Source organism: Meriones unguiculatus, chromosome 18, assembly GCF_030254825.1.
Source record: "Meriones unguiculatus strain TT.TT164.6M chromosome 18, Bangor_MerUng_6.1, whole genome shotgun sequence".
Taxonomy (NCBI): Eukaryota; Metazoa; Chordata; class Mammalia; order Rodentia; family Muridae; genus Meriones; species Meriones unguiculatus.
In genome coordinates, this window is record NC_083365.1 from 35282991 (window position 1) to 35310547 (window position 27557).

A 27557-nucleotide genomic window follows, 5' to 3' on the forward strand; every position below is an offset into this window, starting at 1 on the left:
TCTTTTTTTTTCATTGTATGGTTTTGGCTCCTTTGTTAAATATCAAGTATCTGTAGGTGGAGGGAGATGAGGGGAAAGGGGGGAATGTGGGACCTGGAGGAGATGAGGGAAGGGGCAACAATCGGGATATAAAGTGAATAAATTATTAAAAAATAGTTAATTTTTTTCTTTTTTTTCTTTTTCTTTTCTTTTTATTAATTACACTTTATTCACTTTGTATTCCCCCATAAGCCTCTCCCTCCTCCCCTCCCGATTCCACCCTCCCTCCCCCTTCTTCACGCATGCCCCTCCCCAAGTCCACTGATAGGGGAGGTCCTCCTCTCCTTCCTTCTGATCTTAGTCTATCAGATCTCATCAGGAGTGGCTGCATTGTCATCTTCTGTGGCCTGGTAAGGCTGCTAAATTTTTAAAAAGAAAAGAAAAAAGTCCATCCTACATCCTGTCTCATCTGAGACGTCACATACTATACCAGGAAACAGTTTCGAACTAAAAAAAAAAAGCTAACTCAATATGGTTATGAATTTGTAACTTTTCTGGGGTTAATGTGAAATATCATATCCATTCATGTGGATATGGAGAAAAGACCTCAATTAAACTTGGCTCAAAGTATTTTTAATATATTTCATATGTAGTCTGGTTCACTTCATAAATGTCAAGTTCAAACAGCTAAGCAAGGATATTTGATAAGGAAATAAGCATTTTACTTAGAATCAAAGATTAATGAGTACACTGTCACGTAGGAGTATCACACTGAAAGTAAAACAACTGCATCTCAGATTCACGGGGATTAATGCTTATATGGGTGGGTTGGATTACTCGTTCACTTAACGGTGTGCATTGTTTTAGTGTTTGGGTTAGGTAATGCCTCATGGTTCTGAGTGTGCCCTGCAGAGGTGAAAAGGTCAGGATGCCTTCTTTGCTGTCACGCATAGATTCTCCAGAGGTAGACAAAAGAGATACGAGGGAGGAAACAGAAGCTTCTAGGCAGTGAGAAGTGCTTTGAGGGAATAAGACAAAATGATAGGGCATGGGTGGGGATTATTCCACAGCGTTTTTAACATGCCTACAGACTGGTCCTTAGTGCTCAGTCCCTTAACCAGCATTTTGTATTGCTCTCTCTCCCGGCCAGCACCGTTTCAGACACCTGATAACCACCAAATCACTTAATCCTGAAGATTGGTGCTGTTATAATTAATAATTTACAAGTGAGAGAGAGGAAATAGGAGGGGCCTAAGTTACCAGGCTGAGGTCCCATCGCTACGGAGAATTTGGACCCAGGAAATTTGGCTCCCTAGTCTGAGCCCTAACCACTAGACTCTGTTGTCAGCTGATGCCGTGGGTCACTTCGTTTGTCAGCTGATGTTATGGGTCCCCTTATTGGATCCTCACAGCCATCTGAGGAGTCACTTTGCAGACCTGGCCAGAGTACAAACCTGTACTGTCTGGGGTGGCTCCAGTCTTTTCTCGGCCTCTAGATGACATTCATGAGGACTTGCATGGAGGAAACCCATTAATACAATACGACTTTATGTTTGTCTGTCATATAAGATGGGAGACAAACTAAACCTCATTCCCATGTTTGTCACCAAATGTCCTGTTCAATGATTTATTCTGAGCAAAATCCACAGGCGTACCTACATTCTAACAAGTCTAGCTTCACAACAGTACCCTCACCCCGGTCCATCTCTAATTCTCTGCAGTCAGCCCTCTCCCCTCAAGCAACGTAAAATTAAAACAGCACAAGTTAAGCAGCTCTAACGTGGAAATCTGAAATGCTCCAAACAATTGTGAGTGCTAACAGAGTGGGAAATTTACATCTGACCTCGCGTGATGCATTGCAGTCAAAATATATTTGTGCCAAAAACATATAAAATCACTTAAGTCTGCGTGTCTATGGTATATACAAAGTATAGATGAGCTTTATGTTTGACCTGGGGTTCTTCATTTGTGCCAAAATATTATATAAAATTATTTAAGTCTGGTTGTCTAAGGTACGTATAAATTATAAATGGGCTCTTATGTTTGACCTGGGGTTCTTCCTTAAGAAAGCTCATGCACATGAAAAGACTCCGAAACCTCCCTCTTCCCAGGTCTGAAAGTTTGTAACATTTTTAGCCCCAAGTGTGAGGAACACTTGTCCAGCAATGCTGTAACACTAAGCATGACAGATGTAGAAATGATAAATGAGATACAAACTCAGTATTCTTTACCATCCTAGGACAAATTATCTGACTTTATTAGCTTTTGAATTATAACCAAGGTTTTATTTAAGGACTCTGTCTGAGAGTGTAAGTGAGGGTTTACTTACTGAGAGACAGGAATGACTCAAAGGCAGCTCCATTACAAAAGGCCACCCGAACATGAGTGGTGGCTCATGAAAGCCAGAAACTTTGAGCTCCCCTCACAGCCTAGCTCGATAGGTTGAAGAATGTCTATTCCAGGCAGCTCAGGTGGCCTGAACAACTTGTAGGCAGTTTGAATGGTCCTGTCTCCTCCAGGCAGTTCACCTTTTCTGAGAGTGCCTCTCAGTAGTCATTATACAAAACCTTGGTGGGGGAGGAGCCTAGAGCTTCTGGTCAATTTCGGGGTCTTCCTGGAGCTTTTGGATTGTTTACAGCATGAATTTTATGTAGCTTCATCACACCACATTGTGATGGAATATTTTATCTGGGAAGAAACTGATTGCTACATAACACACTTAGTTGCACGAAGGAGGGAATGGTTCCCAGGAAGAGCTGGAGGTTGTCCCACAAACAGCTACACCCCCAGGCGTGTCTTTAGCATATAAAAGATACTTTGGTACATATGTTTGATATCTACATGCTGCATACAAATACTTGAACCCAAAATAAATTCATTGATTAACCAACTTGGGTTTCAACAGTTTCTTACTTTTGTCTGACAGAGATTTCCTACATGGAGTGAATAGATATTTGTTCATATCTCTAGTAGGTCACACAATGTGGTTCCAGTGAAGTTAAATCCATTTCTCATGCTCAAGATCCAGGACGGAAGCACTGTATCCGGCCCTGAGCCAATCAGCACATTGTTATTTGGTAGCTGGATAGATATGTGATTCAATGTCGTTGGTGTGTGCGTGTGTGCGTGTTGTGTATGTGGGTATACTTTATAAGCACTAATTTTGTTCTTCCTGATGTTGCCCAGGTATTCTGCAGTTAGAAGATAAACCAAGAAACAGTCTAAGATAGCTATCTGCAAGCCTGAATCAACATGATAAGTGAAATCTGAAAATGAAAAAGGTCCCAAGAAATGGCCTCTCCTAATTCCAAGAACCTGCAAGTATTATTCTCACTGAATGTTATATTGTATGACCTAGCTGATCACACTACACTCCCTTTAAAAGCAGAATACTCCCCCAGCTAATGACAGGAGATAGGAGGTTCTGATTATTGAGGTATGGCCCAAGATGGCAGCCAACAAGGGCGGGATCCTTCAGTCTTGCAACGACAAGAAATTGAAATTGCTTAGCAACTGAGAATTATTCACAGAGCCTCCAGAAAGAAACCTGACTATACTAACGCTTTGGTATCAGTGTTAGGAGGCAGGTCCTAAGAAGAAAATCCAGTTAAGACCATTTGGCCTTCTAAGCTGCAGAGATGGCAATCAGTCAATAGCTACGTTTATGACATTTAGTTCATGGCTACTGATAACTAAAAAGAGGCTGTTCCCCTAGTGGCATGATACCTGCTGTGAAGGAATTTGTGATACAGTGAAGAAAATGATACACTGTTTGTTTAACTTTGAAATAAGAGCCATAATGATTATTCTATAAGACGATTAAGCATTAATGCTGTACCTATTTTCAGTCTCATAAATATATTAATCTTTATATGTAGGTATATGTAAATGTCTATATGAAAGAAGTCAGCAATTGCACCAAACACACACAAGTACTACTGATCCCTCTACACATCCAAATGTACTTTTGAATTTACACATTTCCAGTGATTACAATACACAAAGGAATTTAAAATTTAGAAATTTAAATTTTTACACCTTTTAGTTTGGTTTCTGTGCATCTGGCCTACTTCTAAGCAATGATACAAGACAATGTCTACCCCCTCACCCAACTTTGTTCAGTCTGATCCTATTTTGTTACTCTTACAGGGAAAACCATTTCCAGTGAATTCTAAACAGAATTCCCCATTAGAAATACAACAAATACCTCCATCTGCTGTTGGTACCAGGAATTAATTTTGAAGCTACTTTGTGGCCTACATTTTAAAAGATGTTAATAGAAACCATCGTAAATTGAAGAAATACTCAGTGTCTAGCTCTGACGGTACCAATACCACTGTTTCAGAGCACCAGATACTTACTTTCATTGAAATAAAAACAAAATGAAGCAAAAAGCCTTGTTTTTTCCAGTATTTACTGAAATAACGCCATAGCCAGGCTGAAGAACCCCTCTGCAATTAGTTTCTGCTCTTGGTATTTTGTGTTTTCCATTGGGAATTGGTGTTCCATTGGGTTTTGTTTTTTCTTGTTGGCTTTTGTTTGGTTGTCTTAGCTGGTTTTTGTTGAGTTGGTTTGGTTTGGCTTGCATCACTGGGGGCTGAACTCACATCTTAAGCTAGTGACCCACCATGGGAGTGTTTCTTTTTAAAACTGTTCATCTTGAAGGAATTCTAGACGTGTGGAAGATTGCAGGGAAATGTACGGAAAAGTCCTGTGACCCTTTCCCAACTTCTCTTGATGGTAATATGTCATACAAGCACAGTGCAGTGTAGAACCAAAAAGCCAGCCTTGGTGCCATACCCAAGTTCACTTAGATGCCACCAGCTAAGCACACACCTGTGTCTGACCATGTCCGTGTGTCTCTGCTACTTTTCATATATGTAATCACACCTGGCATCAAATACTCAGTCAACACAATATAGCTTCATATATCTCCATGCATCCCTCTCCCACTATCCCAGATACCTGGAAACCACTCACATGTTCTCTCGTACCCACGCTATTTTGTGACCATGTCCACAAATAGGATTATGAAATGTGTATGCTTTTGCAAATCATCTTTCATTTACCACATACAAGTTATGATAACAAGATTTTATTTCTTCCTAATGCTGAATATAATTCCACATTTAGTCATGTTTAGGAAAAAAATGTGTTTTAATATGAAGCATGACTTAAAGGTCTTTTAGTCACATGCAGAAGACACCTGCATCTACCATACCACATATGACATGTATGTCATAACACTTATGGATGGCTACTTTTCTCAACTACTTGATGCTGGAAACTATTTTTACTGTCAATTTTCACTGTGACAAAAATAGATTGAATTATGTCACAACCAGATTAATATTTTAAGAAATTAGAAGCGTTTATAATGTATCCTATTAATCTTAAGATGCTCACTAGGCTCAGTAACAAAGAAAACCTTAGGCATTTTAGTGGTAGGGAGTATGCTTTTTTACATAAGGTCCTATATGTACCAAAAAACAAAACAAAACAAAAGAGCTAGAAAAAGTTAAGTTTTTGCTATCCACCAAACCACATTAATTATTAAATTATTTTAAATTGTTTTAAAACATTAAAGGATTTTTAAAATCGTCTTTAATTGCTCCTGGAGAAGTAACTGCTACAAAATTACAATACACTTTCAAAAGGAGAGCTTTGGATTTCATATATGTATTTGCATGAATATAAATTTAAACAAATCTCGTTTTTTTTTTCATGTAATGTGACACATGCAAAAATTGTTTGAGCCAGCAGAGCTGGATGGCAATTTTTAAATTCTTAACTTTAAAATTAGCATGTAAAGTGATAGAAACTATTGCGACGTTTTCAAAGAAGGTGTGTTTCAGTGACACTCCTTCCCCACCCTCCTCCTGGTACTCCTGATTCTCCCTTGCTGCCCCAAAGCCTCTTTCATGTCCCATGTGTCCTTTTTGCCACCCACTGTCCTTCTCATATTCTCTTACTGCCTTCTCTTGGTCTCCTTTACCCATATTTGCATAGGAGACTATAGAGATAAATATAGATTATTTAGATACACATGCACACAATACATGTATACATTACAGGCTCACATCTGTATTTGAGGGAGAATGTGGTTTCTTTTTTATCTTTCTGCGATAAGGTACTTCACCTGATACTTTTGGATCGTGACTCTTATAAGCCGTGCATGTCACTGTTGTGGACGGTATCTCACTGTCCCCGAGAGGGTTTTGAAATCTTATAATGTGGCAGTCCTTACGCATATGCCGAGTCACACTAAATGGTGACACGGGGATCCACTATAGACGTGGAAGCTCTTAGAGCATCGTCGTGGCTGCCACTAGACCATCGTTACCAACAAAACAGCATGCCTCAACCTTTGTCAATGCAGTTTCCACAGAGTGTACAAGATGAAACAATCCGTTCCCCGAGATGAGCTACAGTTTTCTCTCCTTTCACCTTCTGTTTACTCTTTGACAGAAGTTTAGTAACAAATAAGTAAGAGGCAGCAAAAGTCATTAAGGTCCACAGTTTTTTGTTTTGTTTTGTTTTGTTTTGCTTTCTCTCTATACCTGAAATTGATCTCTACGGAAATCTTCATCAAAATTCAAAAGAGTTATATGATTTGACAGATAACCTGAGAATACATAAGAACTTTCCCAAGAGGAGATTATCTCACTTACTCATATCCTCTAGTTCGGTGATGGAGGTAGTTTGATAGACCCAATTTCGTTCAATAAAGATAAAGTCATATGATTAAAGCATGACTATAGCTTACCACCATTAAATTATTTCATTGTGCACACATAAGTGTTTATAAATGTATGCATATACTTATGTGTTTTATATACATATGTTAAAAATACCTATGGGAATGAGAACTCTTTCGTTTCTGTGATAGCATCTCATTATCTAATCCAGGCTTGCCTGTAACTCAGGGTCATCCTTCCTAAGCCTCCCTAGAGCTGGTAACATAGGCATGTCCTACCATTTCCAGCAAAGCACAAGAGTTTCTAACAGTTTGCCTTTGGATATTTTTGTTTTGTCTTATTCTTTGAGACAGGGTTTCTCTGTGTAGCCTTGGCTGACCTGGACTCACTTTGTAAACCAGGCTGGCCTCAAATTCACAGAGATCTGCCTGCCTCTGCCTCCAGAGTGCTGGGATTAAAGGTGTGCGCCCACCACTGGCCCAGCTAGCTTTCAGATACAGTAAAGACAGAAATGTTTGCAGTTACTTTAGACTGGGCTCTTAATGGTAACATGAGCACACATGAAGAGCATCAGGAAAGCGGAGCACTTATCGGGTACTAAGAATTGAACTGGGGGCTGGAGAGATGGCTCAGAGGTTAAAAGCACTGGCTACTTTTCTAGAGGTCTTGAGTTCAATTCCCAGCAACCACGTGGTGGCTCACAACCATCTATAAGATCTGGTGTTCTCTTCTGGCAGGCAGAACACTGTATACATAGTAAATAAATAAATTTTTTAAAAAAAGAATTGAACTGGGTATTAATGCTCACAACCTCATTTACATTTCGCAACGACCACTGTCCCTTTTCTGTATCTAAGGAAACTGAGTGTCAGTACGACTAAATGAATGGCCCCCCAAACCACACAGGGAGCACCAGAGACAGCTAGCACCAAATGCCCCACTCACGTGACCCAAGTTCTGAAGTATCAGTATGGAAGTGACCATCTACCTTAACCAGTACCAAGTGAACATTTGCAAATGAGAGGAATAACGCCACAGTGAGAAATCAATGCTCCTCATTTTGAGTGATGAGCTGAGTCACTTGAAAACTGATGCACTACAATGCAGGGGTCCCCGCCAGGAAGAAAGCTTAGCAATGAGAGTTACATTCTCATCCTGACTCGGAACTCATCAAGTTAAGACCTAGACACTGCAGCACAGCTGTGGCAGGGCGTGTGAACGTTACTGTGGTCAGCTCACTGCTGGCTTCTAAGTCACCAAATGGCCCAAGAGGAGCCTTTCTTTTACCTAAAAGAATACATCTAAAAAGCATAGAGATAATAACAAGCTAGTCAGAAGAATTTCATTTTGTAAATTTAAGCAGATAAAAATATCAAGGGGGATTGTTATACACACACTAAGTTAATTTTAAATAACCGTTGAAATAAAACATGGTTTTACAGAAATATACAGAGACCACTCATTAACAAAGAATGGCGCTTGGTATTTCTGTTTGTGTGTATACAATTAGTTCTAACAACTTATAACAGTTGGTTAACTTTATGTTCCAAATCAAACACATAAGAAAATATAAATATATGTTTTACTAAGCTAGAACTTCATCAAGACCAGCACAGAGAGATTTACAACCTGGAAAACACTGAAAACTGTCATCTTCTTGTGAATGGTGTTACAGACTACTGGCTACGAGGATTTAAGCAGACAGCAGAAAGGAGATCCTTAATAAATGTTTATTCCTTAAATAAATGCCTCTGGACAGGAATAGGATATGTTTGTTATGGTGTAATCCACACACTGGACGTTTTGGAAACTAACTGGCCAATAATAACGAAGAATGCTGAAGTTAATAGAGATAATGTTACCAGCCATAAAAAGAAATGATAAACAAGTAAGGAAATGGAAAACAAAGCATGTGTTAGATGGGCCATAAACCAGATATCAACAAATGTCACAGTGGAAATCACTAGAGAAATGCTCTTCAGTTATGGGCAAATTAACCTAGACCCTGTAACTTGTGCATTTTGTTTCCCTGCAGATCCAGTACCATGTCGGATTTGCATGTGTCTGTCAGCTCTAGATGGAGCCTGGTCCCCTGGCACTGCAGCTGTAGTGGCTGCTGTGAGCACTGGCATCTAATCCTGAAAAACCACTTCCATGCGTGGCAGCTGAACCCGGGGGAGCACTTCCTTTTGGTACTGATTTCAAGCAAGGAACTACTTCAGCAGTGTTCTCTTTCCTTTCAAAAGAACTTGTACTTTATGCTCGGGAGGTTGTGATATGCAGAGTCTCTGCATGGTGACACTTTTCCTCTTGTCCTACTGTAAAGACCAACACTTCTGAAGTGAAGGTTTTGACTGTTCCTACTTGTCTACAACTTTAATAAGCTTTCTCATTCCCCCTCCTTTTCACCAAACTGCACAGTTCTAATATCTTTTTGTTCAACCTGATATTCTCTCTTACTATAAACTTGGATGAGAGCAGTAGGCAATACCATTCCAGAACCTGTATGTTATGCTGTTTTGAAATTTCCACATCCTAACAACATTATGTTTGAATTCAGCCTTATTCAAGCTCCAAGACATGGGCAAGAAGTTATTTGCAATTGATAGCTCCAGGAAGAGTAAAAAAAAATCAGTTTTATTTAATAACACCAGTGTATCTATCACACTTCAGGGCATTCCCTTGAATAGCTTGTCAACAGAGAAACAGACTCCACGGTTTTCAGGTTTTTTGTTTTGTTGTGGTTGTTGTTTGTTTGGTGTGTCTGTGTTGCGTTATTTTTTTCTTAAAGAGAGAAGAACAGGCAGCTCGGCGGGGAAGATCTGGGAGAAGTTGGGGGAGGGAAAGACTATGGCCAAGTACAATGTATGAAAATTTTTAAAAAATTAAAACACTACAAATGGCCTCTGGCCTGGTTTTCCTTAAAGACTTTGTCCACACTGAAACCTCTTGGCGAGGCTTCCACTGTGTACATTTCTCTTGGCATTCTGTTGCCCTTAACTCCCTCAAGAATAGCTCAGAATTTCCGTGTCAAGTACTCTAAGGTTTCTCTAGCTCCGCAGCTCCAAACTCTTGCAAATTTATCTTGAAAAGAGGTTGCAAAGGCTCGTGAAGCACATGATCATGCAATCACAGCATGATGACGTCATTTTTGGTGTCAGTTCTCTGTATTAGTCACTTCTTTTTTGCTATGATAAAGTGCCTGGCAGAAGCAACATGTAAAAGAAGAGGAGTTTGTTCAGGCTCAGGTTTGAGATTCAGTCACTCCGGGTGGGAAGGCAGAGCAATGGGAGCTGGCAGAGATGAGCACCTTCCTTTCTCTTCCTTCTTATTCGCGCTGAGTCCCCAGGCCACGGGATGGTGCTACCCACATGGGAATCTGAGGATGCAACCATCTGTCTCCCCCTTTCTAGCTTCATTTACTTTCTACTTCCACCATTAAAATGCTAGACCCTCTTCTCTCTCTTACTCTCTCTCTGTCTCTCTCCTTCTTCCTCTCTCTCACTTCCTATATTATTCTCTCTCTCTCTCTCTCTCTAACACAGTCTCCCACTGAAACAGAAGTCTGCCATTTTGTCTAGAGTGGCTGACTGTAAATTCTGGGGATCCTCTGGCCTCTGCTCCCAGCACCAGCATTTGTGCTATTGGCACATGCTGTTGCCCCTGAATCTTATGTGAATGCTAGGAATCTAAGTCAGGTCCCTGCCTCATAAGCACTTCACACACTGATCTCCTTGGCATCTACACGCTTTCATTGGGAGCTAAAAAAAAAAAAAAAAAGAGTAGTGCTTCCCATTCAACAGTTACATAATCCTAAGGTCAATACTGAACGGAACTGAAAGATCAAGGCTACATTTTTGAAAAGCAGAAATTCATCAAACTAGTTATAAATCAATCGAATTCGTGTCTGAAATGAAAATGCAAGTTAATCATAGAATGTTGACTTGAAAAACCTTTGATAATTTTTGAAGTGATGTATAGCCAGCCATACACACGTACCTGCTATTTTGAATGTCTGACTTTGTAATTTGTTTCAAGGGAACAGAGAAGTTCTATCACTTGTCCTCTTAATTTTAATTCATATAGGCCAGGGGAGTTCATTAGTAAATTTTACTGAAACTTGGAGAGGGGAAGATGCCTCAGCATGACGACCTGGATTTGGATCCCCGGGACCCGGTAAGAGCAGGGCGTGGCGAAAAAGGTCCTTGAGACTCACTGGCCTGCCAGCCTCGTTGAATCAAGGCACTCCAGGCTGTGACAGGCCTTGTGTCAAAATCAGGTGGAAAGAGATTGAGGAGAGACACTGACACTGGCCTCACTGCTTCATACGTGCACACACAGGGAGGTACACACACACACCCACACACCCAGAAACATGCACACCAAATACACTAAAACCCAGACAGACACCAGAGTTAGCCAATACCAAAACATTAGAGTTTCTAATCAGAAATCTCTAAAATATAATCTCATATTCTAAAATTCTCTTGCAAAAAAAAAAAAATCACAAAAGGGTGAAAGACAAACTGTTGAATTTGAGAACTCCTGAACCAGGAAGGCTGATCTAGTGTTGGATTTCACACCTGGGATTGGCAGTAAGATACAGTGGCATCATAATGAATTGCTTTACACGTACCGTTGTGGGTAAGCATTTCGGATGGGTGAAGCTGTGAGAATTTAAGCATTCTTACTTACTCTGAAAAGCACATTCTGATGATTATCGAAACTGACCTGTTTATTCGTTAGCTCTGTGAAAATTTGTGTTGATGTTTACCGAAGAAAACAGGAGGACAGTTCAAAGCAAATAACATGGTTACAGATTATCATCAACTATATGGTAAACCATACAAACCACTTAATTGGCTAATAAATCATAAGCTGCCGGATGCTCAAGAAAATCATAATATGATTCTTTCAATTCTTAATGTGTGGGTTTTTACAATTTGTAATTATATAGACACGATCATCATTTGTCTGCTTAGAGAACTTCTCATTACTATTAATTTATCTTTCTTTGAAAAGCAAGATGCTGTAACAGTTCCTATAGCTGTTGTATCTCCGATGTGTTACAGAAAGAGCCGTAAACATAGAAAAAAAATAAAAAAGCATGTCATTTTTTTCAAGCTTCATTTCTTCTGATTTTGTCAGGGGGAAGAAAGGCCTTTTAAAAATTGACCAATGCAATATTGCTGGGATTCATTTCCTCTTGGAATGACAAATACAATCAAGTGAGCACCAAATGCTCCCTGTCTGCTCCATGCCAATCACAGCCAGACTTCATTATGGTAAGAGCACGGGCTTTACAGCAATTGTAAAAATGTAAACAAGGCTCTAAAACTGGCTCAGAAATTCTAGTTCATAAATAAAGTTTTGATTCTAATTTCAACAGTTCTCTCAGGTATGATGCTCTTCATTCAGGATGGTTTGTTTTTATTATGATGGGAACATACTTATTCTTCAGGGATCAGAAACACATGTTTCTTAGCAAATTACATTTCCTAATGATTATAATAATTGTAAGCACTACATTAACTTTCAAATGAAACTATTGCGTTATTTATTTTTTTTTAATTGTCAGTGGAAAATGTGAAACAAAACGTAGAACAGACTTTTGTATTTCAGCCCAAATAGTCTTCCCAGCAAAGTATGTATCAAGCGTCCGTATTAAAAAGCTTTCCATAACCTGTGTTGATTTTTACATATTTTATATTTGTTTAGACATTTTATTTGATTCTTAAATTTGGGGGAAAATGTTTTAAATACAATTTTAAAACCCAGTAACAACTGTCAATATCTTAATATATTTCCTTCAAATTACTCACCCGTCTGCCTACCTGTCTGTCTTCACCTTTATCAATATAAAATCAGAATGACACGAAATACATTTTATAGCCCACTCCTTTTGTTGCCGAGACATTAGAGTACATTTTAATGAAAATCATCAGAGGACTTTTAAATGTCTGGTCTCTTCAAAGACTGAAGTGCATGCCAACTTGAGTCATGAGGAGAAATGTCAGTTCAGTCCATGGCAGCTGCTCGCTTCCCTGGGAAGGAAGGGGCTGCTCATGAGTACAGTAGCGGAGACCTCACTGCTCCCAGAGTCACTAGTGGGAAAAGAACAAAGGCCCTTCCAATGCCACTGACACAGATGTGCCCAAAGGCACACTGTCAGAAACAGTTAGGATGACAGCTACTCACAGTTCATTATTCTCCTCTCACAGGTCACTGGACGACAAGCTGGGTCAGCGGGCTTTGTTGGATGCCCCACTCTTTCTCCACCTCCTACTCAATCTAAATACAGTTAAGGGGGTCCTTTGGCTAAGCTAATGTAAACAAACACATTCCAGGTACTTGAAGATGCAGGAAACCATGGCATTTATTTTACTTTGGATTAAACTTGCAATCAAATGTGTTTGCAATGCAAAACTATGCTGCTAAGGTGTCAGCCACCAAGGTAAAGAAGAAAATATATCCTCTACAAACTAGGATCTTGCATCAAGATCTCTTAGGATAAGGGAATTCTTTTTTTTTTTTTTTTCAATAAGAAAAAAGATTATTTTACATGTTAAAACAGAAAAAAAAAGAATCAACAGTCAGACATCTTCCTGAGAGCTGGAAATATGAATGACTCCAAATGACTCGTAGATGAAAGGACATAGTTCTTGGCTATTGTTTGAGATTATGTGGAGGTGTGGGTGTGTGTTTGGGGGATGAATTTTTATTCAAGAATAAAATTCAAAAAAATAGACCAAACAATAATCAATTATTTAGTTTACTTTTTTAAAAAAATAATACACATATTGGGATGGAATACATAAAGTAGTGAGGAGAAGGGCTGTCTAGAGCTCCACAGGGGCCCGTGTTTGAATCCTACCTCTCTATTAGCCTCATAACTGCGCACATGTGGATTCTTTGAATTTGTCTCTGTATCCACATTGATTTCGAAAGCAGTTACATCAGCAAGTTGAGAGATCAGTGAGCAAATCGGTCTCTCTTGAGGCTATAAGGGTAAATACGTAGAGTAGCAGTGGTTACGTGGTACAGATTCAACAAAGGACAGTTAGTAGTTTCTTTCCACCCCATCTTTATGGACGAAGCTGAGTCTGTAAAGCATGAAATATCTATGACAAGTTGGAGTCACTTTACTAGAAAAGGACCGAGATCAATTAACTCACAGTCAGGCTTCTGAAAAATAGGACACATAGCCTACTGATCGATACAGTTGCGCGCAACAGGAAGCGGGGAATTTGGTTCCTTTGATGTTTTCTGCCTCTTATTTAGTCTTCATGGAAAACTAAACATCTTACTACTCCTTTCACTTTTTCCTTTCCAAATGTCTATACCTTATTGAAAACTTCCCATTTCAAGATACCCAGTTCTCACCCAAAGGGCTGAGACAAGGGATGACTGCTATGACAAGACCATGATGGTCAAGCGGCTCACGGTAGATGCTAAGAACGGGATTTGGACAGTTACCGAGAAACCTTACTCAAAAAAATTAAACCTCCTTGGTCTTGGCATTTTCCTCAGTAAAATACAGATAAATCCCCTGCGTTATGGTATGAGTCACTGAGCGGTAACACACGCACAGCGCTTGATAAGGTCCCAGGGTCTCAGCTGTCGTTCTGTACAGTCCAATGCTACCTGTACTGATTTCACATACCATCTGCAGACCAATCTCCCCTTCTTTTCACTAGTCGGCTACTGTGACTCCCACTTTCCTTTCTTTCTTCTTGAGGATAGAAACTAGCTTCCTTCACACCTAGTTCTTTTCCGTTTCCCATTTTCACAATGTTGGTACTTTTATTTCACTCCTTTATTACCTGCAGTGAGCTTTGCTTTCATCAAGTTGATGATAAGAAGATCATGTATTCCTGTTAGAAATAGTCCTTGTTCCCCTTACTATGGGAAACCAATTGATTACTGAGCTATCACGGGTCACATCCGAGCAGAGGTTCTAGGTTTTATCCTCTCATGGACTTTGGTTGAGTGTCCATCTCAGAAAAGACCCTGTGCCCAGATACGTTTGGTCCTTGTGGAGCTCCTATCCTTTCCACATCAAACTCCCCTTCTTTCATATGATTCTCTGCACTCTGCCGAAGGTTTGGTTGTGAGTCTTAGTATCTATTTTGGAGCACTGCTATGTAGAGTCTTTCAGATGCTTTCTGCGGTAGACTCCTGTCATACGTTCAATGCATATCCCATTTGTCTTTCTAAATGAGGATAGATCATCATACCCCGTGTCTGCTTTCTTGATTATCTTCTTTAGGTGTATAGATTTCATTATGTTTATCCTATCTTTTAGGTCTATATAAGCGAGTATATTCCATGTTTGTCTTTCTCCTTCTGGGATACTTCACTCAGAATGATCTTTTCTAGATCCCACCATTTGCCTGCAAATTTCATGATTTCCTCCTATTTCTAACAGGAACTCAATGACTGGCTCTTTGACCTCCCCACCTCCCAAGGGAGGAGCAGTACTGTTAGGCCACAGAGGAGGACTTTGCAGCCAGTCCTGAAAATACCTGACAAAATGGAATCATATGAAAGGGGAGGAGGTCCTCCCCTATTAGTGGACTTGGAAAGGGGCAGGGAGGAGATGAGGGAGGGAGGGTGTGATTGGGGAGGGAATGAGGGATACAGCTGGGATACAGAATTAACAAAATGTAACTAATGAGAAAAATAAAATTATGGGAAAAAAAAAGAAGATCATGTATGTATATAGCACAGCATGACACACTGATTCTCATACACACAAACCTAACACAAATATCTAGGATTCAAAGTCACCAACACACCAAATTCTACACCACGTCCTACTTTTTCCCCCACAGTTCCTTCCAACACGAGAGGAATGTGATTGCTATAAATAATGTGCTGTTTATTCAAAAGGATTGTAATAAAGAACACGCAGAGAGAGAAAGGAACTGAAACTGTATCTGTGGCTGGTAACTGTGAGGGGAGATGGGCAGAAAGTGCTTCAATCCTCATGAATGAAAGAATAAGCTCTGAGTGATGCCCCTGGAGAAAAGGTCCCTAGGCAGTTTCTTATGGGAAAAAAAAAAAAAAACTATATTTACCAGTCAGTTCTTATGGACAAAAACTTCATGTCTAAATACAGGATCTCCAGACAGTACATAGAGTTATATTCTGAGGTTAGAAAGATGCTCAGCATCTAAGGGCTTGCTCTGCCCCCCCCCAGGACCCAAGTTTGACTCTGAACCCATATTGGGCCTCTCACAGCTGCCTTTGATTACAGCTGCAAGGGAGTCATTGCCTTCCTTTGGTCTCCATAGGTACTGTACTGAAGTAAACATGTACACTCATACATACACACACACAGGCACACACACACATGCACAAACACACATGCATGCACACACATGCACATACATACAAACAAAAATACATCTTTAGAGCTAAGATCTATATATCAGTGTTTCTCCGCACTGACATACATACATACATACATATGGTACAGATGTTAAAGTTCAATTTAAAAATTAGTCATAATAAGAAATTAAATTAATAACAACCAACAAATAGAACAATCTAATCCAATAGAAGTTGTGACTTAGTTCTTCCTGGAATTTTTTCCTTTAAATATTTGGGCCCTGAGTGAACACAGGAGATTCACACTATGACAACGGATGAGCAAGAACCACTGTTTAATGCTTGTTTAAAACTCTTTTGTCTTTACTTGTTTTCAGAACATTTTCAGAACTGCCATTACTGATTTCTTAGACATTTGAAATTATCTCATGTATTTTAACAATTCCTGAATACAGTGTATTAGCTAATGCTATGCTTTGGGCCTTTACTATGCTCCTCTCCAATGTTCAGTTGTCAGGTTGAATTGCCTCGGAGAATACAAAACAACAGAGTAAAGATGGCCATTCTCCAACCTGTAGTAGCCCTGTACCCTCAGAGAAGATACTTCCATCCCGGGGAGACAGAAAACATAGGAAGTATGTAAACTAACATGGGGACGGGATTAGCATGGAAGAAGAACAGAAGTTCTGTAGGAGTGACAGGAACCTGAAAGCAGAGGCAATCTGTTCTTCTAGAGCCCAGAGTAAGGCCAGGATGATAAAATCCAAGGGCTCTGCCCGGAAAGACCCAAGATTCGCCTCTGTGAGTCTAGGAGGACGAGCAGATGGTGGGTAGCTTCACAGAGCAACATCAAAGCATCCCTAAGCGGCCTGGTACTGCCCGAGGTCCCCTTGTAGATGAAAACACTGAAGACTGTTCCCAGGGGGCTTTCACCATAGTGACACGAGAGGGCACCGAGCGCGCTGTGGAGAGGGGCCAGGCCATATGGCTGGAGCCTGAACTCATGCCACAGAGCATCAAATGTTGAGAAACCTGTGAGTGTTTAAAAACTAAGCATCAGAGAGGAACTGTCCTGGGACCTAAACTTTGATGCCACCCAGGAAACCCTCATGCAGTGGGAGAGTCAGATAGTAATTCTGTTATCTGTTTCTGAACCTCATCATCCAAATAACAAGTAGTCAATTAAACTCAGAGTCACTTCAGATGGGATTATATAATTTAAAAGTATACAATAACCTCCAGTTTAAAAAAGTTGCCAGGTTTTCCTTCTCTTTCAAATACAAATGACACTTCTATCTGAATTGTTGAATTAAAAGTTAGGGACACCTCCAGGCTAATTCGGTGTGTGTGAAAATGGTGTTTACTTCTTTAAGATCATGTGGAGTGGTCATTTCAGACAGGTATAGACTTAAACTGCAGCGTATGAAGTCATTTTGTGATTGTTAACATCAAGACCAATAAACCAATGGCTATAACAAACACCAGTTTCTGGCCAAGTGAGGAGAATATAAAAAACAGTTTCCATTTTTCAACCAGGGATAATTTGGAATTGTTAGCAAACCATGGGTACTATGTTCCCTCTGGCCATGGAAATGATTAGTGTTCGAAGCGTCCCTGTGGAAGGCCATCTATTACCCTCAGATGCAAGGACAATGCACTCCTCCAGTGAAAACCAAAGGGACTTCTCACACAGTTGTACACGTGCTGGGTAGCGCCTTTGCTTTCCGTGTTAGTTCTGTGTGCCTCAGTGAGATTCTAACAGCTGCCTATCCTAAGTGTCCTTATGAATGACTACATTCATCAGTCTTCAACAAAATACACATAAATGTCACCTCTCTTCATCAAACACGACCCAAAACTAATATGATTGAAAGCCAGGGGGCTTTTGAGATATTTCAACAATCTTCAAGCAATCAGTCCTTACAGGAAACTGAAGGAAAATGTCGAATGTCATTGAGCAAAGACGCTCCACTCTGCTGTTGTCCTACCTTTGAGCAGGAGCCCTGGGAGGTTTCCCTTCCTGTCTCTTCAGCAGCAGCCCAGTCAGCTGTTCTGTCTCCTCAAGAGAGCTGTCTGGCACGACATGATTGTCGGAGGGCTCCTGCTGCTATTTCAGTAAAGGACTGTTGGCTTGCTTCTGCAAAGCCTTGTAATGAGACATAGACACTGTGGAGTTCATTTTCACTGAGTGGAAACGTTTGTAACACATGTTCTCAAAACGTAACACTGAGAGGCTCCTGGTTCTTTGCATTTTCCTACAGAAGGGATCGTGTATACCGTCAGGACAAACAGAGCGATCCTGTGTGAAAGATAGGCCATCACCATCTACTTAACGAAATGATGTCTGTATAAATAGCATTGATTTTATATGAATGTGAATGTGCCTGTGAGTGTCACAGTATGGGCTGGAGAGATGGCTCGGCACTTAAAAGCGCTGGCTGTTCTTCCAGGGGGCCTGGGCTTGGTTTTCAGCACCAGCATGGTGGCTTACAACTATGCATAACTCCAGTTCCCAGGGACCCAGTGCCCTGTTCTGGTCTCCACAGGCAGGAGGCACACAGACAGTCCATGTAGAAATAGGAAGGGAAAATGTTTACACTCAAAACAGAAAACAAGCAAGCCATTTTTTTTTTTTTAAGAATGTTATCCCATTACGTGACTTGAACAATCAGCAGCATTGTCATGAGAATTCGGGTTTGTTTCCAGAAAACAACAGCTAGGACACTTTTTCTCTTTTCAAGCCACATTACATTTTAGAAGTAGGCTTCTGTCTTGCCCCCGGCTACCACACTGACCTCTTCTACACAGTATCTGTACTCTTCTTGATGAACGGTGGTCCAGGCTCTGTGATGAATGATGTCCTCTGTCTGCTTCACATCCACTACAGCAGTGAAATCCTCCAGGCAGGGTCAGGAAAAACTGAGGCTTAGCCTGGAAAGAAAGAAAGAAAAATTAAAAATAGTCAGCCAGCCTTGACATTACATGTGGAAACTGAGGCAGATAAATCAGCAGTAAAATGGTCCAGGAAATAGATTTTGTAGTTTAGGTCATATCACTTTGGCTAACTATTTTTTTGTTTTTTGTTTGCCGGCTGGCTGGCTTGCTTATTTGGAGAAATTTTTAGTTAAGGAGTAATCTTTATGCTTCTACAGTTATGAAAATATCTAGGACTGGGAAGACTGTCTCTTTTGGTAAAGTTGCAAGCGTGAGGACCCAAGCGATCCCCAGAACCCAGATATGGTGGTGTATATTAGCAGTCCTAGCACAGAGGAGGGGGTTGGTGACAGGCACATCCCTGGAACATACTGGCTGCCAGCCTTTCCTTCCCTGTTCTCCAGGCCACTGAGATAATTTAGCTCAAAAACAGGATGGGTGGCTCCTGAGGACTGGCACCAAAAGCTGTCCTCCGGCCTCCACACGCTTGCACACGTGTATGCATACACACCCATGCCTACATGAGCACTGCTTGCACACATCCACACAGACTGATAGCTACAATTTTCATTTCCGTCTTTGAGATATGACAGTGAACATGTGTGTACGTGTGTTACAATATGCAGTTGCTGCTTGGCTTGGCAGTACTCAGTTCTGTTCGATGACAGTCGAGGGACTAGAGAATGAGGATGAAAGAGCGGTGAGAAGTGGAGGCAAACGAGTCGTCTACACACAGAGACACAGACGAGGAGCATTGATCCATGAACCCCGGGCTGAAAAGGATAAGACAACGCAGACACTGAAGAGCTGTGATTCGTTTATTTATTTATTTATTTATTTATTGCCGACAACCACACCAGCAAACACTTTGGATATATAAATGGAAAACCAGCCTACAGGGTACACACAAGAACGAGCTGTTGAGCCAGCCACACATGGGGCGCCCTGCTGAGCCTCACTTGGAATCATCTGCCGTCTGCTCATCGGGAACACCGCCACTGACCACGTGTGCTTGCACACAAGCTTTCAGCATCAGGGAAGAGTGAAGCATCCCAGGTAAAGGGTATGTACACTACAGAATAAAACTTTGGGGTTATGGCCCTTCGGTCCACCTGCACCTTATTTTATAGGTGTCATCTACTCATCTCTCTCCCTGTCCATTTTATTTTAAGTTGATGGAGAAAGTGATTTTAATTTGGCTTGTGTATCTCGCTTTTCCACGAGCCCTAGGATGACTCTATGCCCCCGAGATATCACTGTATCAAAGGGGTGCCCCATGTGACCGCATGTCCACATCTTCATCCATGCAACAGCCTTTGAAATGGCTGCTATTATTGTGCCTTTATTAAAGATGAAGTGATAGTCAGAGCAAAGTCACCGACAAGCTCAGTGTCACCCGCTTACTTACTAAATCCAGAAAGCAATGAACATGCTTTTCCGTGTGTCCAGGTGTGCTCGCTCAGTTACTACATAAGGTTCGTATTTCATTCTGTAAAGTGTGAAGAACAAAAAACCAAGAGCCACGTCTGGAGAGATTAATAACCCACTGGTTAAACAAGTAAGCCAAAGAAGAAAGAAAAAAGACACAGAAAAAAATGAGAAAAAAAAGGATGCAAATTAAAAGTATGGTGAACAGAATCTCTGCTGGATTCATCGACGACTATCAAAATGTTAGGTGAGTTAACAGACACGCACAGACACGCACACGCACACGCACACACACACACACACACACACATATACAGAAGTTATCAAGCAGAAAAATTATGACCACAAAGTCATATACACAGCTGTGTGTTATGCTGTTTCTATCTCATTAATTAGTAATTATATTATATCATATCCATGATAATATTTGAATAATAGGATGGAGAGGCATTTTTGCCTTTTGTTTGTTAGAGACAGGGTGTCGTGTAGCCCAGGTTAGCCTCACTGCTGCTGTGTTGAAGCTGATCTTAAACTCTTGATCTTCTTATCTCCATTCCAAATGGCTGAAATTGCAAACGTTTCATCATATGCCTTTTGCTCATATTTTTATTTATATTTTATTCAGCTCTGAATTGCTAGACGTTTTTCTTGAAGAATAACATATGCCATCCTTGCTACTTAAAGGAGAACCCTGTAATGTGTGAAAATAAGTACACAATAACTCCTGGGAATATACATATAAATAGCTCTGAGAACTAGAATAAAGAATAATGTGAAGAGACTTTACGCGTTAATGTTCTTGTAGTAACCTTTGTGGCATACAAATATTATTCTTATACAACTTAATGTTTAAAAAAAAAAAAAACCAATTAAGTAAATTCTCTAGTCCACAGGCCCACGACCTTGGAAAAACACTCTCGAATCTCCAAGTTCACCTAAAACATTAGCAAGGAAGTTTAACATTTAGATTTTTTTTCATGTTACCTGGAGATTTATATCACACCTATTGTAGTAATGTGGCGTTTTTCTTAGACAGGCTGTTGCTTTCTTACCCATGAACATGGAACTTCAGCCACAGAGAGCACGCTGAGCAACAGGAAGACTGTTCTCCGTGAGGAACACAGGAAAGCAGACAGACATAGCCATCAGGCCGGCAGCCATTTTGTAGATACAGCTCCACTTTTGAGCTCTTCCTGTTCACACATGTCTTCGGTATGCTGTAAGTGACCCAAGTCACCTTACCTGATATCTCCCGCCTTATGCCATGCAGGGAACCATGGAGTTGGTCTGGTCTGGCTGCCTTGAGTGGCATGCATCATAGGTTTTCCAGGTTAAAATCCATAGCTCCCAGGGCACAACGTGCCTTCCAGTTCCTGAGAGACCAACGCACTCTCTGGGGCAGCGAAGCCTTCAGGCAGCTTTGTGTTTCTCTGTTTGTTCTCTTAGCAGTCAAGGAAGCATAAAACTTGACAGGACAATTGGTCTTAGACATTAATCTTGTGTGCCCTGTACAGCTTGCAAACTTCATTGTATCCTGGCAACTACAACCGCATTGCCATTTATTCCGTTTCTGGAAAAGGTATAAAAAGTCTGATTGCTCTCAATAAAATTGTCACGGCCGCAAATCCTTCCATGGCCCCTCCAATCCGAGCCTAGTTTCATTCCTCGTGGCAGTGGCCCAGTAAGTAAGCACCCGCATTTATAGTGCCCTTAGCAGTTTCATCTCTCATCATAAATTGCCCTGCAGATCTGTGACGTAACTACTCAGCACTCGTAATAACAACGCCCCGTAGTGTTGTTATACAGATTTACTCGGCGTCAGTTCTCACCGTTCTAAACAACGCTATGATGAACATTCTTCAAAGCGCATCCGTGTGTACCCCCCGCTTCAGGGTGAACATCCGCGAGTGGGAATTCAGAATTAAAAGGAATGTTGGGCTTTAAAATAACAATTTTGATAATGTTGCCAAACGCTCCCTCAGGAACAACGTACCATTTGTATTCATGGCTTTGTATAGTCCTTTTTCTCGCTCGCCAGCGTTAAGTTATCTAAAGAATTCAGCAGAGGTGGTAGATGACCGTGTCGGACACCAGTTTCTGTTTCCCCTTGCAGCTTCTTTCCTTGTTCCGGCAGCTCGTGCTGTGAATAGCGCTGTAGCAGGAGGCCACACAGCCCTGGACTAACCCTCTGGGCGGCAGCAGTGGCTCAGAAGCTGACTTCCCCGTCTTGGTTCAGTCACAGACGTCTAAAGCTCGTGCTTGAAATATGGGCCCATTCTCATGAGAAACTGAGTAAGTGTCCTGGCTACTCTTCCCGAGATACCCAGGTTCGATTCTCAGCACCCACAAGGTGGCTCACAACCATCTTAAATCCAGTTTCAACAGACTCCTCTGGCTTCAGCAGATACCGGGCATGCCTGATGTGCACCGACATACATGTAGGTAATATTCTTATATGTGTGAAATGATGGTAATTATTAATAAATATAATGCCCAGTGAAGCCACTGTACATTCCCAGTCCTTAAAAACATGAAGTAATGAATGTTTGCTCTTTGAAGTTCCTGAGCTTTGAGGTAAGTTCTTTCTTATACATGGTAGAAAACTAATACTAGTCAGAGGGGAACATGTGAGTGTCCCAATATCTCCATCAGACTGGCAATCCCAGGTTAAATGTTGCTCTAAGGATGTCCTATCTCACCGGCTGACAGTCGCTGATTCCTTAAAGAGACTGTACATACAGTCTGGCTCTTACGATTTTTCTTGTCGTGTGTTTTGTTTTCATGCCCCTTTTTCTTTTCTCCATTGAAGGTTTAACACCTTTTTGTTGCTTATGTCAAATATATATATATTAAGATATTATCTCAGTCTCTGATGCTGCTGTTTCAAAGGCTTTTCCATATCTCCTTATTTACTATTCGCTTTTGCTTTGTTAAGCTGCAGTCTCTTTGTGTAGCCCTGGCTGTCTTGGAACTTCCTATGTTGCCTAGGCTGGCTTTGAACTTACAGATATTCACCTGTCTCTGTCTCCTCAGTATTGGTATTAAGGGTGTGGGCCACCATCCCCAGCTTCCTTATTTGCTTTTTGCTTAAGTTATTATTAGCTTTTTAATTTTTTAAGTTTCTAATTTTAAGTTTTAAATTTTTACATGCTCAAAGGCGGTATTTCCCTGTACAGATTTTGTCTTATTTCTATGTTTCTAAAATTGCCTGCTTACCACTACATTGGATTAAATGTTCCAGTGTACATTTCATCCTATGTACAAGTGAGCAAAGAAATAGTTGACATTAAAAAAAAAGCAGTTATCCAAGTAAATAATGTAGAAAAAAGGCAATAAATGTATTTAAATTTGTCTGTTATTATTATCATTATTAGCTGCAAATAACCAATAAAGTGTTCTAGGCCAGGTCTGTGCCAAATGCTCACTGTGCATTAATATCTCCAAATGCTCAGAGTGTTATCATTAATATCTCCACTTAGCAGATGAAGAATGTGAAGCTCAGAAGGGTTAAGTGATTTGCCGAAGGCCACACAGCTAATAAGTGTTGGAGCCACGATACGTTTGTAATATCCTATAGCAGCAATCCTATCTTTAAAAAAAATAGCACAATTTATGATCCAGCTGCAAATAATTACCAAATTACCCTCCATTTTATCCTGAAATAGATATAACTAAATGTGGAGCTAGTTGGAACTTCAAATGCTTCAAAAACTGAAATACTTCATTAATAAATAGCTTTTCTTTGTGAATTTAAAATAATTATAGAAAAACCAGTGATCGCACTTGGAAATTAAGCTTAAATCCAAACCAACTTAAAACTGACTTGTGTTTTAAGTAGGAAAGCCCGCATCATTCTCCTTCTAGGGATATGCTCCTGTGGAGGCCAAGGAACCATGAGGTCAGAAGTTGTACCCTGAACGGGGCAGGAGAGGCACTGGAGCATGTGTTGGACAGGCTTCCATCACAGGCGCAACACTGGAGACATCCTGAGAGAATAATTTAGGCTCATACTTTCAGTCCATGTCTCTGGGCCTGTGGTGAGGCAGAAAGTCATAGCTGAAGGGCATAACAGAGCAAAGTTGTTTTCTTCGTGACAGTCAGAAAGGAGCATGAGTGGGATGAGGGAAAGGCATGATACACAACTGCTAATCCGAGACTGAAGGGCCAGTGGAGAGCTGACGACCCTGTATCAGGTCTGAAACACTTGCAAAGAGGACCAGAGAGGACACTGGTTAGTTAAGGCAGACATCTGAAGGTGTGGTAGATTCTAGAACCACAGGATGAACAAGAAGGTGTGGGGTGGAGCTGGGTATTACACTCTTGCAAGATAAAAATCATGTACCCATCCCTGGAGCCACCTCTCACAGTTTCCACGACTGCCGAATCGTTGGTTTCATTTTATCTGTTTGTGGATTCATCAGTTGATTCGATCACAGCCAGATTAGAATGCTCTAGTCAATTCTCCATGGTTCACTGACTTGGGGATCAAGCCTTTGACGTATACGTCTTTGTTGGGGGATGCTTCATATAAAAATCACAAGCATATGTACTGGAGGAGCAAAAGACAAGGGGAAATGAACCTGAAACTTGCCTCTGTGCCACACCTGCTGGTATGGAAAGTAAGATCGATGACTAAGGGGTATTTTTAAAAGTGTTCATCATACTTAACAATCAGGAAAACAAAAATTAAGGATGGGTTTAAAAGCCATAGGGGAAAACCTATAAACTTCTAGAAAAGTATTCTTTAACTTCATTTCCAATTATCTGTGCAACTGGGTGGGTGTGTGCATGCATGCAACTGTGTGTGTGTATGTATGTATGTGTGTGTGTGTGTGTTTGAGAGAGAGAGAGAGAGAGAGAGAGAGAGAGAGAGCTGGTGCTTATGTAGGACAGAAACCCTGGGTCTACCTGGAGCTGGAGATCCAGGGGCCTGTCAGATGGGTACGGGGGAGTCAATCAAGGTCCTCTGAAAGAGCAGCACATGCTCTTTTCAGCCCCAAACTCTATTTTTTAAAAGTAGCTTAACTAGAATTGCCCCACGCAGGGGCCTAATGCTTCCAGAAACCTTAGACTATGAAAACACACACACACAAGCACAGGGTACATCTTCCTCCAGGTTGTTGGTCAGGGTCTTCCCTCAGAACACAGGCTCTCACCATCACACTAGGGGGCCCAGCAGAACAGGAGGGTAAAACTCTATTGCAAAAGACAGCAGCACATTCTCTAGTCCAAATTCAAGCAGGTACTGAACTAATCTTATCTTAAAGTGTAAAGAAACAAACTCTGAAGTGCTGGGTCAATGAATTATGGAAAATTAATTTTCACTTCAAAAAAACATGTTCTAAATTTAAACAAGAACTCCAGGGCAACCATTGAATAAAATTAAACTAAAATTTGAATTTCAAAGCAGAGAGCAATATCATTTGTACAAATACAAAATCTCTTTCTCAAACAGTTTATTTTACACAAATCAAAAAACTTTTCTTCAGAATAAAAGTTGTGGCTTATCTGAGTCTTTACCTTAGAATAAATACAGCCATCGATTTCAAAGATCCACCTCTAGGACTCATCTCTTTCACATCTGTAAATAAAAATAGAATTCATAGACTGTTGCTTTTGCTTCACACAGAAGTACTTCTGGTGTTTAAATGTAATGGTCCCTTTTTCATATCATCTGGCAAGAGACTGCCAATATCTACCAATATCATTGTTACTGCTGCAGCATTGTGGTATGCAAATTGCTGTGTGTGATGTGTGTGTGTGTGTGTGTGATGTGTGCATGTGTGTGTGTGTGCACACACCCACACAAGTGTATTTCCAAAAGCAACAGTGCCTAGTTTTAGAGATCAAGCATAGTCAGTAAAAGTATTGTAGAGGACAACACCAAGGTCCATGTCTATCATTCTTGGGGCAGGAAGATTGAGAGCATAAAAACTCAGTCAAAAAGAAGGAAGGAAGGAAGGAAGGAAGGAAGGAAGGAAGGAAGGAAGGAAGGAAGGAAGGAAGGAAGGAAGGAAAGGAGGGAAGGAAGGAAGAATGGAAGGATGTAGAGAATCAAAAAATATAGGAATTTCTACACCTTCTCCCCAAAATAATGCTTTGAAAAGGGAAAGAGATCAGCTTAGCTGTGTTTAACGATAAAGACGACTGTGCAGAAAACAATATCACAGGAAAAATATAGAAACCTCAGACAGATCTTCTAAAATGGCTGGGAGATTTTGTTAAGGCATATCATATATTCTGAACTAAATCTGAATGAGAAAAAAAGCTGAAGTGTAATGAAGCTAATCATGCCTAATTAACTAATCATGTATTCATTAATATAAAAAAATTTACAACGCTATGACAAAATTAATTCAATTAAGTGTAACAGGATGCTAAACAGGACTTTCCCTACTGCTTCTGAGTTTTGACAGAAACATCAAAGGTTGGGAACTACTCTGTTCTAAAGCAAAATCAGTTTAGTGCACGAGTCCCCCCACCCACACAGCTAAGAGAGCGGAAAGCTAGACTTCAATGAGTGCAGACTTCAGTGAGCTCACTAGCAGTGAGCATTTCCAAGTCCTGTTCTCAGAGGTTTGGTACCGACCGTCCCAAGTCAGAATCCCAGAAAACTGTGTCCACATGGACTACATGCCATTCTACTTAAGAAAATCTGGGGAAATCTAGAAGAAAGTGGTCTCTGGTTCAGCTTTAGGAAACACTGAACTGGGATAATTCCTGAAGGAAGGAAGGAAATCTGGATATTTGCAGTTGTAAAGTAATAAGAAACACTGGGCTTCTGCCTCAGGATTTGGATGCAGAATTCCTTAAATCTCTTGGAACCTCACTCACTCAGGGTGACCTTTTCTACTTCCTGTCAGTTGCCTGCAAATTTCATGATTCCCTTGTTTTTAATTGCTGAGTAGTATTCCATTGTGTAAATGTACCACAATTTCTGTATCCATTCCTCAATTGAGGGACATCTGGGTTGTTTCCAGATTCTGGCTATTATGAATAAAGCTGCTACAAACATAGGTGAGCAAATGTCCTTGTTGTATACCTGAGCATATTTTGGACATATGCCTAGGAGTGGTATAGCTGGGTCTCGAGGAAGCACTGTTTCTAACTGTCTGAGAAAGGGCCAGATTGATTTCCAAAGTGGTTGTACAAGTTCACATTCCCACCAGCAATGAAGGAGGGTTC

At 40.7% G+C, this 27557-nt stretch overlaps 1 protein-coding gene across 1 annotated transcript in view; it reads right to left on the bottom strand.

Annotated features, from left to right (window-relative positions):
* The window catches only part of Dcdc1 (doublecortin domain containing 1), a 372774-nt gene that overhangs the window by 142789 nt on the left and 202428 nt on the right, over positions 1-27557 (bottom strand). The window contains 3 exon segments of the mRNA XM_060371563.1: positions 17999-18156; positions 18806-18913; positions 18915-18941. Of these exon segments, the coding sequence (XP_060227546.1) occupies positions 17999-18156; positions 18806-18913; positions 18915-18941 (293 nt within the window).